The sequence below is a fragment of the Trichosurus vulpecula genome, chromosome 3, assembly GCF_011100635.1.
Source record: "Trichosurus vulpecula isolate mTriVul1 chromosome 3, mTriVul1.pri, whole genome shotgun sequence".
NCBI classification, from domain to species: domain Eukaryota; kingdom Metazoa; phylum Chordata; class Mammalia; order Diprotodontia; family Phalangeridae; genus Trichosurus; species Trichosurus vulpecula.
The window spans coordinates 432667043-432683713 of record NC_050575.1 but is presented as its reverse complement, the minus strand read 5'-3'; the positions used below and the strand labels follow the sequence as shown (position 1 = coordinate 432683713).

The window sequence follows — 16671 nt, the reverse complement described above, 5'->3', positions numbered from 1 at the left end:
AATATGAACAGACAAGCAAGAAGACACAATAAAGGGAAAAAAATACTAGAGTAAAAGACAAACATTCAAAAGCCCCAATGGAAAGGAAAGTACTATAACAACTCTGATGGAACTTCTAGAAATGCAAGGATGTGATTGCAGGACCCTCCAGAATGGTTCAGAAGAGTGATTTTAAAAAAGTTTTAAAAATCATAATGGAAAAGAGAGAATTTAGAGCTCTCAAATATTTTTTAAAAGGTGCATAAAACAAATGACCAATTTTTCACTCCAAAATAATAGATTTTCCAAATGAGTATAAATTCAGAGGCAAGAGAAAGATCCTCAGAACAAAAGACAACACATTTGAAAGAACGCTGAGAAAACTACAAGCAAAGGCAACTGGCATGGAAGATGGAATGTTCAATATAATTGGGGAATCATAGATATTCCAGGAACACATGATGAAACAAAAAGCCTAAATACGATGTAACAGGAAAACATACAGGAAATTTCCCAGAAATATTGGAGGAAGAGGAAAGGGTACAGCTTGATAGAATCCATAAAAAAAACTGACAAAAAGAAACAGCACATTTAACATATCAAGAAATGTCATACTCAAACTAGAATTTCGACAATAAACGATAAATATTGCAGGCAACTAGAAGGGAGACCTAATACATCAAGGAGAGACAGTCCAGATTGTACAAGACTATTCTTTAGTCATTAGAAGTTAAAGAAAAAAATATAGTGGAGGCTGACATTGGAGAATAGCAGGAGAGAAGATTGACAAGGTATTAGGTGAGGAGCATGAATATTTTCCTTTAATCAGTTGGTGGGTTGTGCTTCATTCTCAAAGAGGACCAAAATGACATCCCTGTGTATGGGTGATGTCTTTGAATGCCTGCATAAATTGGATTTACGTGAGGCAGAGTTGCACGAAGTTGTTAACCTCGCTGTCTTCCAGAGTCATAACAGTCCAGTGGCAGGACAGAGTCAAGATGATTGGTGTGGGATTGAGATGCAGTTGTGATCTTGGTATTTTAGGAAGATTAATTCAGTGGCACTGGGCAGAAGTGGGAGAGACTGCAAGCCGGATAGGAGGAGGCTGTGGCAGTAATTTAGTCCTGAACTGGGGAGGGGACGGTGGGAATCGGACTAGAATCTAGGGCCTGACTTGTATCTGAGCTCTCAGACGGTGAAGTGTAAATGGGGGCTAAAAGGAGAGAAGAGACAGATCCATGACGTTGGTCTTGGACCATCTGAAGATTCATTGTGCTGAGCTCAAATGCAGTTCCACTCAATGCAAGACCAAAGAAAATGGCTGCCAACTACAGCAGAAGGGATTTAGGTTAGATAGCAGCAAGGACTGCCACTTGCACAAGAGGTCTGGATGACTATGGGTAATTATTAAGGAGCAGAGGAAAGTAGGATCATGCCACTATGGCTGGTATTATTATTTTAGGTCCTGGAGAAACATCTTGTGAAAACGCAGGCTCACACGTGCTGCCAGGGGAAGGACAGGAACCCTGCTCTCCCTCTTTCCAAATGGGGTGTGTGTCTATGGGGTGAGGTGCATGACCCCCCAGAACAATCCCTTGGTGAAGACAGCAGCTCCGATGGGCGGCTTCCAATCCCTACCCCAGGGCCTGTTTAATTAACTGATGGATGAATTAATTAATTCTGTGCCTTGTGTTCCTGATGATGACCTCTATAACTTTTGGTGAGGTTGGGTCATCCCCAGCAAGCCCAGACTCATTGTGACAAATCCCACCCACTTCTGGGACATGACACACAATCCCCACGGCTTAGCCCAGATGGCAAGGGAACCACCTTGTTAGAGAGAATTAATTAGTGTGACGAGCATGAGGGAAAAGACAGTCCCTCCAGATGACTGGTTGGTAGCTATGGTACCATGTATTACAGACAGTCCTAAGAATACTCCAACACTCTCAGAGACAGGCAAGTCTGGGAACCAGCTTAACCTGGGAGTTCATTACAAGTCAGTCCCTGCTCAAGGAAAGGTAATGAACCTTTGAGAGGGAGCCCCTTGCTCTCTTCTTCCACTGAAGTTCTGAGGAACAGCACAAGGAAACTCAGTTAGACTCATTGAAGAACTTCCAGCCTGGGGGAAGGGGGCTAGCAAAGGAATGGAGGGACTGTCCCACACCAACTCCACTCCTTAGGAGATGGGTTTCATTATCCTATTCTACAGCAATGGTGGAGATGGAAGAGATGAGGTTGGCTGAGTTTGTATTGTGGTCTAGTCCAAGAGTGTGTGATGTGGAGTTGGAGTTTGAGTTGGCGTGGCTCTGTTAGTTAGCACTTTGTGACCTTGGGCAAGTTCCTTCCCCAACTTCCTCGGCTGTAAAATCAGAGGGACCAGACTAGATGATCTTCTAGGTCCCTTTCAGCTCTAAATCCCAAGAGTTTGGGTTTCAATCACCCGTGAACAGGAGTCTAGCCTTTCTGCTTTTGACTGTGGGACTTGGGAGAAGGATGAGGGAGTGTGAGGACATCCACACAATGGTTGTCTCTTCAGGTTTCTGCAACAAAGTGTAAAGGAATCCCCCACCTATCCTCTCTCTGCCCCCAGCTCACTCTTAGGTATGTCCTTTTCTAGTCCTGGGAATGGCAAGTCCTTATGTAAGCCAGGGGAAAGAGAATGAGGAGGGAGAACCATTGCCTCAAATGACACAAGGCTAGGAGGGACAGCCGGCACATGGACGGCAGCATCAGGAATCTCGAAAAAGGATGTTGATGGGTCAGACCACTGAGCTCGATCTAAAAAGAAGACATTCGGTAGGTATAAATATGAAGCCTTTCACTTGGATTCCAAAAAAAAATATCAACTTCCCATGTACAAGACAGGGGAGGAAGGGCTAAGAGAAAAGTCAGTCTGAAAATGATCTGGAGGTATTAGTGGACTGCAAGTTCAGTCTAAGTGAACAAAGACCCATCAAAGGTAATGGGCTGCAGGGACAGGGAGGCGATTGTCTTGCCATCCTCTGCCCTGGTTAGACCTCGTCTGGAGTACTGAGAAAGGAACTGGTGAGCTGGAGAGCAGAGGAGGGCTGGTGGGGTAATGATAGGCTAGGAGTCCATGGCACATGAGGATCAGTGGAAAGAACTGGATTTGTTTAGACTGAAGAAGACTCAGGGGAGACGTGCTAGCTCTCTTCAAGGACTTGAAAGGCTGATGTGTGAAAGAGGAATCAGACTTGTTTTGTTTGGTCCCAAAGGTCACAACTAGGAGCAATGGTGGTTGGGTAGGGGAAGGGGTTGCAAAGAAGCCAAGTTAGGCTTAATATCCAAGAAAACTTCCTAACAATTATCAATTAGTTGTTTCAGTCATGTCCATGTGACTCCATTTGGCAAAGATACTGGAGCGGCTTGCCATTTCCTTCTGCAGCTCATTTTACAGATGAGGAAACTGAGGCAAACAGGGTTAAGTGACTTGCCCGGTGTCAAATAGCTGGTAAGTGTCTGAGGTATTTGAACTCAGGTTATCCTGACTCCAGGCCTGGCCCTCGATCTACTGCAGTGCCACCTAGCTGCGTTTCCTTACAATGAGAGTTATCCAGATATGGAGTGGGCTGTTTTGGGAGTAGTGGGCTCCCTGTCACTTACATGCAGGCCTCAAGCAGAGGCTGGGGGTGTTAGCAGGGATTCTTTCAGCAGAGGGTGGACTAGGTGGCCGCTGACGTAACTTTCTACTGAAATTCTCTGGTTCCAAACTCTAGACAGGGAGTCAAGAGACCCGGGGCCTAAATCACTCAACCCTGCCCTTGGCTAGTCATATAACTTTAGACAAATTGCTAGAAAATGGGAATAAAAAGTTTGGTTTTTCCAGTCCCTTTGGAAGAGAGAGGTTGTGTATTCTGCAAGGTAGTGGATAGAAATACTCTGGGCCTCTGTTTCCCGATCCGTAAAATGAAGGGGTTAGATTGAACCCCATCTATCTTATGTGTGGGATCACTAGGAGTCAGACACAACTGCAGCAACTGAGCAGCAATAACAACAAACTCTCACGTGTAGCCCAAGGGCCAAACAACGCACCCCCAGGTCGAGGCCTTCCTGAGGTTTCCAACCAAAACCGTTTTTACTTAATTAGCTAGCAGACATACACCCCTCCATGACAGCCTCATTGTAGCAGGGAGGTAACCCTGGGATCCAAGTCTCTGCCAGCTGAGCATAAGCTCTGGAAGCTTCTCCAGCTCTGGAAGAAGCTTCCAGTAGAGTCTGGTGAAAGACTTCCTCGTTCGAAGATTTGGAGCTGAAAGGGGCCTAGGAGGAAGCTGAAACTCAAGAGAGGAGAAGGGTCCCACAGCTCAGAGGCAGATCCAGGCTGTCCTCCAGAGGGTCTCAAACCGCTGCCCTCTCGACCAAACCAAAGCTGCCTCTCCCTGTTTGTCACCAAGGACCAGCCTCGACAAGTTCCAAAGGGCTCCTTGGTGGGTTGGCAGCACCAGGATGAATTTTCCAGCCAATTTACAAAGACCATTTACTGATGCCTTGCAAACTTCACTGGTGGAGGGAGCCCCCGCAGTGAAGAATCTTGAGGTAGCCAGCATCCACGGACCAGCAGGGGCCTTGACTATGGCGGGTGTGCCTACCCACCCCCAGCTATCCTGCTGAGCTGGCATGGAGCAATTAGTGCTGGTAATGGATGGTATTGAAATTAATCCTCTAACAACCTTCATGGTACACATTCCCAGCATACTCAGGGGTTTCCCATCACATGTCTGGTTATTGCAATGCTTGGACTTCCCTGAGTAAGACATCTCTAAGACAGCTTGTACACCAACAACTCCATAGTTCGAGGATTTCAATCCAAGTTCATTTCACAAGTACAGATCATGCCTAACATGCACTGGGCACTGGGGACACAGATGAAAATGTGACCTCCTCTGCCCTCAAGAAGCTTACGCTTTATTGGAATAGAATGTAATGGGGTCTTGGAGCTTCAGGCCCACTTGAGAGAGGGATCAAGGACTCCTGGACCTCTTGGGCAGTCTGGCGCAGCCCACTGAGCCCTTCTCAGAAGAATGTTTTATCAATGCATAAAATAAAATGCATGGGGTTACAAAGGAAACCATTTATATAGAAATTTTTATGTTTTATATGTATTATATATATGCATGTATATACATATGTATGTGTATATATGTATATCTGTGTGTAGGTGTATATGTGTATATGCACACGTACATACATATAGTTCTCAGACCTCAGATTAAGAGCCCCAGACCAAAGAGGAGTGATCCCCAACCCCTGCTTCAGTGAGCCTGATGGAGTGAGTTCCAGGCCGACCTCAGCCTAACCGGGTCTCTAGATCTTGGGACACACCAGCTGTTGTCAGCATGACATCTTTTCTAACTCATGGGAGACCGCATCCAGGTCCATGCCACATGAGCAAGAAGGGGTACTTGGTAATGACATTAGAGGAATAGCCAGTAACCCACCATTAAAGAGAGGCAGAGTGATCCCTGCCCCGCTTGGTGTCATTCCCTCACCCTCCCCTCCCTATTACTGACCTCTGACATCTGTGGAAAGAGACTGATGGCGAGAGGCAGGGCCAGGCCAAAGGCGGCAAGGCACACGAAGCTTTGCACAGGTAGGAGAAGCCGGGGACGAGACTGCAGGAGGAACGTCCTGGGGTGGACAAGAGAGGGGGGTACATTAGACCTAGGGATGAGCAAGAACTCCTTCCCTCCTCTCACCCACCACTGGAGCCCCAGGAGAAGTGCTAAGTCACCAACATTCAAGTGACGCAAAATAACTCAAGACTGCTGAAATTCTGGGCTTGTCACTCACTGGCTGTGTGACCTTGGGCAAATGCCTCCTCCTCTCTGAGTCTTGGTTTCCTCATCTCTAAAATGAGGGGAGATGGACTGGATGACCTCTAGGGTTCTTTCTAGTTCTAAACTTGTGGTCTTATATGCAAGCACATGGCAGACTCTGTGCATGTGTGTGTGCATGTGTGAGTGTATGTGTGTGTGTGAATGCATGTATGTGTGCTTGTGCATGTATGTGTATGTGCATGCATGTGTGCATGTGTGTGTGTAAATAGGGCATTACAAGAAGGGAGAATAAGCCTGAAAAAAGGAATGTTGTGTGTAGAAGGGCCAATGAGACCAGGGTGGCATGACAGGGTGTGCATAGGAGAGGAGTACAACCTAACCCTGCTCCCAAGTATTTTTAGGCTCTAGTCGGGAAGGGACACAACCTAATGGAAAAGCTTCAGGTTCAGGCAAGGCAACAACAGATGACAACCCACTGCCTATCTGTCGGCCAAGAGCAAGTCTAATTCATTTAATTCAATTCAATCCAGGCTTCCCATACCCTAGGTTCCAGCCAAAGGGGACTGCTTCCTGTTCCTCACACACAACATCGCAAATCCCATCTCTGCGCACTTGCACAGACTGGTCCCCCATGCCTAGAACACACTCTCTCCCTGTCTCTGCAGCTTAGAATCCCCAGCTTCCTTCAAGGCCTTGTTCAAGTGCAAATTCCTACATTAGATGTACCCTAGCTACCCACTGGTGTCACCCTCTGAAGCTACTTTGTATCTAACATGGATCGACTCCCATTGCTGTACATGCTGGTTCCTCTAAATAGAACTAAGTTACTTGAGGGCACAAACTCTTTCTTCCTTCCTTCTTTCCTACCTCTCTTCATTCTTTTCTTCCTCCCTTCTTTCCTTCCTTTCTTCCTTCTCTTTTTTCTTCCTTCCTCACTCCCTTCCTTTCCTCCTTTCTTTCCTTCCTTCTCTTCCTTCCCCTTCTTTCTTCCTTCCTCCCTCTCTTCTTCTTTTCTTCCTTTTTTCCTCCCCTTTCTTCCTTTGTTCTTTCCTTCTATTCTTCCTCCCTTCTTTCCTTTCTTCCTTCCCCTCCTTCCTTCCTTCCTTCCTTCCTTCCTTCCTTCCTTCCTTCCTTCCTTCCTTCCTTCCTTCCTTCCTTCTTTCCTTCCTTCTTTTTTGTCTTTGTATCCCCAGGCCTAGCAAGTGCCTGGTACATTAGTAGATGCTCCATAAGCACTATTAAAAATGTTCATGTCACTTAAAATGATTATTGGTCTTCTGTTTTCATATCATCTACATGTCCTACTGTGTCTCTTTTCCCCATCTCCTCCCATCCATTATAATAAAAAAAATTCAAGGTAGGAAAAGTTCAGCATTAATATATTGGAAAAGTATGATGCTATATTATGTTCCACACCCATGGCTTCCCACCTCTTCAGAGGTGCGAGGAAGATGTCTTCATAATGCTTGTTAGATGAACAAATGAATGTCTAAAGGGGAAAAGGAAGAACAGGCCAGCCAGGGGCCTCTGGCCAGTTCTCTACCAAATGACATAACAGAAGAGATGAGGTATTACTGGTATGTTGGCAGGAAGTCCATGTTGCCCAGGTGCTGACCACAATGTCATTGGAAATAGGGCAGTGGTTGCATCCTTGCACACAGATAGTACCAGTCCTGGCCTCTTGTACCCTTGCCTCCATTTCACTTCAAGATGGTGTAACAACAATGTTGCTAGCAGCTGCTGTGGAGGTGTAAGACCCAAGAAGACCAGCAACAAGAGCACACAGAAAGGCTGTTAGCACAAGTTCTTTGATCTGTTTTTCTAAGGAAAGCAACTTTAAGAGGTTAACAATCTTACTTTATTCAAACATACATATATTGTTCACTTAGTTCAGGGGGAAAATCCAGCACCCTGAACTTCAGAGCAAATATGAACAGAAATTACAAACAGAGACAATATAAACAGAGCAAATAACACAATTCAGCAGGCAGGCTTTGTCTGATCAAGATATCACATACATAGTTACCAAAAAGAGAAGCACCAACATCTGAGTTTTAAAGCCAGAGCTCTTAAGAATGGCTGCCCACATCTTGTCTAGTCAAATCACCCAACGCTCTTCCATTGAGCGAAAGCCCCAAACAAAATGCTAACCTCTGAGTTTATATGCCCTTCTTAGGGTCAAAGAGCATCACAACTATGTGATTCAAAACCATGTGATGCTTCTTCAGGCATCACAGTCATGTGACTCAAACCTATGTGAACTAGGCTTTCCTGTGAGGTAAGCAGGTCATCAAAGACTCCTGATTTAATCAAAGAAACAAAGGTCAGACTCATCAAAGGCACTTGATTACTCTAGCATTCTAAAAGAGAAAACAGTAAAAAAAAAAAGTCTCACCTCAATTAATATTACAGATGCATCTACCTACCAACCCACCCACCCATCCATTCTTCCACCCATCTATCTTTCAGGCTCCCCGAAGAAGCTCTCAGACCAGTCTTCCCCAGTTTGCCTCCTAATGCCAGCCTGGCATCACTGTTTGGATGAGGTCTCCTTTGTAATTATAGCCCTGTTGGGAGCACTACAGTCACCTGGGAAGGCTCCAAGTCTACCCAAAGCACTCCCCACCGTGAGCTTGGAGGTGCAACTTCCAGGCCATCTTCCCAACTGGGTGGCTCCCATTACAATGGCTAGAACATCCTCATTAGGGTGAGTTAAGAGTTGGTTAGAGAAGGATTAAAAAAAATCACCCAACACCCTTGATTAACACACAAGGTGCCAGGTCTTAATTGGGCCTGAGATTCTAAAAATCTGTAAAACTCAGTGCAAGTGCTTCTCTATGAAATGAGATCACTTTTTTGGGCTGAAGCTCCAGGCTCTGGTAGGCTATGGATCTGCTTTCTTCCTTCTCCCCATCTATCACCCCAGATCCACAGCCAAGCAGTCATCACACTTGGCTCTGAGTTCTGCTGCTGGACCCCACAGCCAACTGCCTCTTGGCATCAACCACTGCCGTTTGTGATTTCCTCTTCAAGACTGTGTCCTCTGCATGAAGTGCCCTCGTGATGGGAGGTGGGGAGAGCCTGCTGTTGACAATGAGACCAGAAGCCACCACAGAGAACAAGACACCATGCAGATCTAGAGCCTGGGCCAGGCCTCATTTAGTGGCCTGGCTCCTACCACCCCTTTTCTCCCAGAACTGGGCTGCTGCACAGAGGTAGCCCCAAGCTAAACTCCATCCAAAGTCAGTGGCCCCCACAGAGGCCAGGTTAATCTTCCCCTAGATATATCATGATGATGTCACAGTTCTCTGCTGAAGGCTATTGAACATCTCACCACTGGTAATGGAATGTGGTCTAGACTTCTCAATCTGGCATCCAAGACTCGTCAAACCTCCTTCCAGCCTTCTCTTGGTCTTTTTTTAAAAATAGTTATGGATTTTGTTTTTTGTTTAACACTGCCTAAATTTCTCCCAATATTCTTTCATATAAGAGAGAATATTTTATTAAAAAGATAAACAAAATGATCAAAACTGATGAATACTTCAGAAAAATCTGAAAATATATGCAACATTCCTCACCCATGCTCTGCAAAGGAGTCAGGGGAGGCATCTCTTTAAGGTCCTTTTGGGGTCATGTTGCTTCTTTGTAATTCTACAAGTCACTTTCCATTGATTTCTGTCCATTTTCATTGTTGTAGTTATCGCTTGTTGTTTTCCAGGTTCTGCTGACTTTACTCTGCATCAGTTCATGTAGGTCTTACATATTTCTCTATTCATTGCATTCATCATTTCTTATGGATTGGTAGTATTCCATTACATTCACGTGCCCCGACTTGGTTAGCTATTCCCCAACCTTCTTTATTTTCAGTTCTTTGCCATAAAAAGTGCCGCCATAAATATTTTTATTTTATATGGGGACTTTCTTCTTGTCAAAGACATACCTTGCAGTAGAATCTTTGGGTCCAAGGATATGGACATTTTAGTCACTTTGTTTGCATGATTCCAAGTTGCTTTCCAAAATGGGTGTACCAATTCACAGCTCCACCCAAAATGCATTAGTGCGCCTGCCTTTCCACAACCGCTCCAACATTGAATGTTCCCATTTTTTATCTTCTTTGACAATTTGCTAGGTGTGAGGTGCCAACTTTCTCTTCTACTACTTTCTGAAACATCTCCTATGTCCAAACCAGGCAGATCTACTTGATCTCCCTCCCATGCCCCTGTCCTGCCTTCTCACCTCTATTTTCATCATGTTTAGAATATCCCTTCCCCCATTGTCATCTACTGAAGTTACTAAAGTAACTGACATTGCCATCTACTAAAATCCATCCTTCAAGGCTCATCTTAAATCCTACCTCCTTAATAATAACAGTAGCTAAGTACAGGGATTGCCCAGAACCAGACCTGGCACATGGCATATGCTTAAGGAATGCTTGGTGACTGATTGCCTAGCTTGTTGATTGATTAGGCAACTAGGTGGTGCAGGACTTGGGATTGGGATGACTTGACTTTAAATCAGTCTCAGATACTTCCTCAGACATTGGGTAAGTCACTTAACCTTGCTAAGCCCTCAGTTTACCCCTCTGCCAGGCTGCCTCCTACATGAAGTCTTCCTTAATTTCTGCCCTCTTTCTTCCCCCACATATACTCCAAGAAGTAAATCTTCCTTCCTTTTTAAATCTGTCTATAGCTTATTGTCTATAGTCTCCATCTACCTGGCCCTGCCTGGCAGGGGAAGGGACAGCGTAGTACAAAGAGCACTGGACTTGAAATCAGGGAGAACACCTGGGTGACCACAAGCAAGTCATCTAATTTTTCTGTGTTTCCTCATCTATGAAATGGGGACAGTTACATTCTACCTCACAGTGTTGTCCAATCGATCCCTACTATGCACCTCAGTGCTAAACAATGGGGATACAAATCTAAATGTCTCTAGTCTCAAGGAACCTACATTACACTAGAAATGAAAGTGGTTGGTCAACTTCAAATGCACTGGAAAAATGGAAATCAGTAGTAAACATTTGGCCTTCCCAGCCTTTCATGAGGGTAGGAACTGCCTTAATATATATCTCTTGGTATATAGGGCCTAGCTCTAGAACAGGCAACCAACGTGTGCTCATCGATGCTGAATGGAATGCATCCTTGCATAGGCTGTCTCTGTGCCTGGAATGCTCTCTCTCCTTAACTCTGTCTCACAGAATCCTTCTCTCAAGGTTCCACTTAATATCTTTTCCTGATATTTCCTCCTAGTTACTTACTTTGTATCTGTTCTGTATTTATTTAGCTGTGTACATGTTGTCTCGCCCCATCAGAATATAAACTTCTGGAGGGCAGGGATTTGTTTCTTTCCTGTATTTGTATGACCAGTGGCTTGGCACAGTATCTGATGCATGCATAGTATAGCATCAGAAGTACTTGGAGTGAATGGATAAGAGAAGGAGATGATATTCTAAGGAGAAATGTCTGTCCTCTTGCCTCACACCATCTAGAGCCCCACCTTCCACAGCCACTAGAACAGAATGATGCATGTACATCCTCTTTGATGATTTCACTCTCCTAGTTTAGTCTCAGACATGGATGGACAATGACACGTTAAGAGTTCAGAAGGATTTGGCTCTGGGTCCATGGAGAATGCTAAAGATGTGTTATCATCCCTAAATAAGATCCAGAATAACACAGAAGAGTCATCTGCTACACTGACCCTCCTCTCTCCTTCCGTGGCCCCTCCCAATTCTGCTCCAAACTCTTGGGCCACATCCCAGAAGTCTCCTCAAAGTCTGGTGGAAAGGGCATAGGACTTGGAGTTAGGAAACCCAGGATCTAGCTCCAGCTCTAGCGCTGATTATCGGTGTGTTCCTGGACAAGTCATTTTACCTCTCTCGGCTTCAGTTTTTTATCTCTAGAACTAGGGATAGGAATACTTCCATATCCTACCTGATTCCTCCAGCTGTTAGTTGCATTGTCCTTTTGTAAATTAATTCCTATATGCTTCCTATCTAATATTCCAGCAATTGTTGGGGGTGGGAGGTGGGTGGGGAAGACAAAAGAGAAGGACTGGCCTTGACTATAAAGAAGGTGTCAATCTGCATCGAGAGATGGTTTCCTCATCTAGGAGTTGCCAATATCAATTGCAGGTCCTATCCTAATAATAATTAATAATAATACCAACAGCCAGCATTTACATGGCACTTGAAGGTTGGCAGAACACTTTACGTAGATGATTTCATTGGATCTTCACGAGAACTCTGTGAGCTTGGTGCTATTCTTGTCCCCATTTTTCTGATGAGAAAATTAAGGCTGAAAAGGGTTAAATGACTTACCCAGGGTCACAGAGCTAGTAAGTAGCTAAGGTGGGATTTGCATTCATGTTTTCCTGACTCCAAATTGGCCACCCTATCCACTACCCTACCCTATCCTTACATATCTGTGAATATATTGCTTCCCAGATCCAGAAGAATGTAAGCTTCTTGAGGGCAGGAACTATTCTTTGGTTGCTTTTGTATTTCCTAGGTGTAACACAGTTCTTGGAACATAATAGACAGCTAAGATTTCTTTTTGCTGAGTTGAATTGTATTGTGAGCCTTATAGCATGCTCTGGAAATGTGAGTTAGGATTGTCCCCCAACCTCTCCTGGCCTTGTTGCTGAGATGCCCAGGGCAGGTGGAAAGCCCATCACCAGAGGGAGCAGGAGGTCAGTTGCTAAGGAGATGATGGAGCTGGCCCTACAATAGCAACACGGGGCACTTGGCACTTGCTCGCATGTGCCCGCTCTTCTCCTGAGCTGGGGCCTTGCCATGCATCACAGCTCTCCAGACAGAGCCTGTGGCAGCTCGCCGTGAATACACCTTGCTTCTGCTCTCCTCATTTTGTTCATTAGTGGTTTGCATTGGGTGTGATTTGGCCAGCGCCTCGCGCACCTTGCAGTAGACACCACAATTTATTCCATATGGAAGCAGCTAAGCGGATGAGTACAAGTTATCGGGATCACTGAACCGGAGCCATGTTTGCCTAAAAGAAGGTGTTACATGCTAAACTAAACATGACAAGAGCTAACTACAATATCCCATATGACAGATTCTGTGGGATTCTTCTCTCTTACAAAGAAATCGACGAGCAGGATCTGATTGTAGGCAGTGATTAGGTGACGGTGCCAGCTGTGGGCTTGTGGAGAGGGGGCGCTGCAGGGGATGGGTGAAGAGGGTCCCCTGCAATTCTCTGACTGAGGTCTCTGTCTGAGGGGTACAATACAGAGACGGCACTTGTCTCCAGGGGGTCTCTGTTTGAGTGTATATTTGTTCCCTGAGATGGAGAGGAGGGTGACTGCTGGCAGAAGCTGCCCTCTAGCCATCCCTCATTAGTACAGATTCGATGGTGACGTAGTGCGAAGAGGGATGAATATTGTGGTGTTCGAAGCCTGGCTCTGAGTAACTTTGGGCTCATAGGCTCAGAGATTTAGAACTGGGAGAACTCTACAGAACATAGAGTCCAATGTCTTCATTTTACAGATGGGTAAACTGAGGCACATAGCGCTTAGGTGACTTGCCCAGGGCACACAGCTAGTAAGTATCCAAGAGAGGATTCATACTCAAGCCTTTCTGACTCCTCACTAAGCCACTTTGCTGTCTCTTAATATTTAGAGCTGGAAAGGACCTCAGAGGCCAAGGCTAGTACCCATATTTTAAAGATGAGGGAGCTGAAGTACAGAGGAGATTGATGACTTCCTCTCTGGGCCTCAGTTTCCTCATTTGTAAAATGAAGACCTCCTCTGAATCTATGCCTTCATATGCCTATGATCAGATTAGCTAGCTATGATTGGAGAAGGCACAGAAAGTTAGATTGAGTATGGGGTGGGGGGACTGAATGGGGAGGCTTGGCTAAACTATCAAGAAAGTGACAAACCAGGGCAACATGGAATTTAAAAACCTAAAGGCTTACTGATAATCACTCTTCTTCTAAAAGAAAACCCCAAACTTCCCTGTTTTGCTACTCAAAAAGCATTCTTTAGGTGGCTACTAAGTACCAGGCACTATGCTATGTGTTTGGAGATACCAAAAAAAAGTGGACACATTGAGTTTGAGGTGCTTGTAGAGTATCCACTTGGAGACATCCAGAAGGCCATTGATGATGCAGAATCAGAGGTCAGGAAGGGGACTAGGGGTAGACATACAGACCTGAGAATCATCTCATAGAGGTGATCACTGAACCCATGGGAGATGAGGAGATCACCAAGTGAGTTTGAAACTAGAAGAGGACTTCAGACAGAGCCCTAGAAGGTTCATGGTAATTATCTGAATGACAATCCAGCACAGGAGACCGAGAAGGAAACACCCAACAAGCAGAAGAAAAGAGTGTCATGAAGCCTAGTGGGCAGGGAGGATCATGGAGATGAAGATGGTTGACAGTATCAAAGACTGCAGAAAGGTGAGGATGAAGACCCAGAAAAGGAAACTGAGAAGGAAACGCCTGACAGGCAGAAGAGTGTCATGAAGCCTAGTGGGCAGGGAGGATCCTGGAGGTGAAGATGGTTGACAGTATCAAAGACTGCAGAAAGGTGAGGATGAAGACCCAGAAAAGACCATCAGATGGGGAAGTTAAGAGATCATTGGTAGCTTTGGAGAGGACAGTTTTAATGAAATGATGAGGTTGGAAGATAAGGGGCACAGAGAGTTGAGAAGAGAGAGAGAGGAGAGAAAGTGGAGACACAAAACATAGGTGTTTTTCCAAGAAGATTAGCTGAGAAGGGGAGGAGAGACATAGGACAAGAGCAGAGATGGTAGGATCTGTTGTTGTTTAGTCATTTTTCAGTCATGTCTGAATCTTCGTGACCACGTTTGGGGTTTTCTTGGCAAAGTTACTGGGGTAGTTTGCCATTTCCTTTCTAACTTATTTTACATATGGGTAAACTGAGGCAAACAGAGTTAAGTGACTTTCCCAGGGTCACATAGCTAGTGTCTGAGGCTAGATTTGAACTCAGGTCTTCCTGACTCCAGGCTTGATGCTCTATCCACTGTTTTATCTAGCTGCCCAGGTAGGATGTAGTGAGAGTTTTTAAGAATGGGGGAGTGAACAGGGAGAGACTGAAAATAAGACAGTAGAGATGGAAGTAAGAGCAATCTTCAGGAGAGGATAGGGTGGGATGGCATTGCTTGTGCATGAAAAAGCGTTGGCCTTGGTAAGGAGAAGGGCCCTTTCTTCAGAGTGAAGGAGGAAATAGTGAGGGAAGACAACTGAGTGAGGAGCAGAGCAGGAGAGGAGGAGAAGAAGCTCTGTCAATGGTCTCCAGTTTTTTCAGTGAAATGTGAGGCCAGGTCTTTGTCTGAGAGTGGAGGGAGGGGGTATCATGGGAGGCCTGAGGAGAGGTAAGGATGCTTGGAACAGTCCCTGGAGACAGTCTCCCAGCTAACCATTTGGGGGCAGTCAAAGGATTGCCTTGTGGCAGAGAGGGCCCGGTTGGGATGAAGGAACGTGACTTTGTGGTGGATTAGGAAAATGATGGTAGTAATCCAGGGCCAAGGTTTGGCCAGGCCTTCTTGGTGATAAGACAAGGAACAGTTGAACTGGACCACCAGAGGTTTAGGGGAGGGAAGGGAGAAGAATGTAGCTAGTGTGAATTTAGCGAATGGGGCCCAGGAAAGGATTTGGGGCTGAAGGCAATGGAGGTCATGGTATGGATGATGAACAGCCATTGGTGGGGGGGGGGGTAGTGTAAGAGAGAGGGAAAGATGGAATCAGATAAGGGGATTTCAGAGTTCATAGACATGGAAATGGAAGAGTGCTGGGTGACCAGACCATCTCTGTGTGAGGCTGAACTGCAGCAGAGTATGACTGGTCATGAGAAATGGGTAGATTGAGGAACTGGGAAGTTAGACCATTGAGGTAACACCCATTCCATATGCTGCTGTCCTCTAGCATCAGGGCAGAAATTGAGGAGGAAAGATTGGTTGTCCTGGCACTGAACTCAAGGAACATAGGAGAATGTCTTGGTAAATAACAGCCACGAGGATCTGGACTGGGTGCTAGAATCTCAGAGGAGGAGAAGGGGCTGAGCAATAGCAGGAGAGGAAGTCTCTGGGGATGCCTCACTGACTCTGCCTCTCCAAGGCCACAGCATTCTTCCATCTCAGAATCTCCCCTTGGGTGTCCTGAGCTGCCAGGAATTACTGAGAAAGGAGAGGTGCCGGTTGAGGGGTGTGAGGGGAGAGACATGATGTCACTTCCCAAGTTCTAGATATGCAGGCCCCCCGGAACCTAGAAGGACAGGTCTGAGCAGGTTACTCCTCTGCTCCAAAAGCTCCCATGGCTCCCTATTCCCTCCAGGGTGAAAGACAAACCCTCCATGTGGTATTTAAAGTCCTTCACAATCTGGTTCTAAGTTTCCCTAAGGCTGGAACGCCCTCCCTCCTCATTTCTGCCTTGGAACTCATTCCAATTGTCACCTCCTACAAGAAACCTTGCCTGATTCCCCATTGGCGCTTCCTGCACCCCCAATGACTTTGTATTTAATTTTAAAATTTACTTCTAAATGGACACATTGTATCCTCCTGGTAAACTCCTTGAGAGCAGTGAAGAGTGCTGGATTTGGAGTCAGAAGGCTTGGGTTCTAATCCTGCCTCTGATCTTATTATCTGTGTGACCTTGAGCAAGTCACTTGACTTGGGTCTTGGTTTGCTTATCTGTCCAATGATGGAGTTGGGTTAGCTGGCTCCCAGCATCCTGGTCTCAACCTCGAGAACAGTGCCTGGGGCAGATGAAGTCTTCTTAAGGGTGAGTTGAACTGAAGTGAACTGAACTGAATGGCTGGGGACTTGCCCCCTTCTCCCTTCCCCAATGGGGTCTAACTGAAGGGATGGGGATGGGGGTGGATCTAAACCCTGAAGGGAGGCAGTGCTACC

At 45.7% G+C, this 16671-nt stretch overlaps 1 protein-coding gene across 2 annotated transcripts in view; it reads right to left on the bottom strand.

Annotated features, from left to right (window-relative positions):
* Positions 1-16671, bottom strand: part of SFXN5 (sideroflexin 5) — a 207510-nt gene that overhangs the window by 44508 nt on the left and 146331 nt on the right. For both annotated transcript variants that reach the window (XM_036751116.1, XM_036751117.1), the window contains one exon: positions 5514-5631. In XM_036751116.1, the coding sequence (XP_036607011.1) occupies positions 5514-5631 (118 nt within the window). The remainder of the gene's footprint in view (positions 1-5513; positions 5632-16671) is intronic.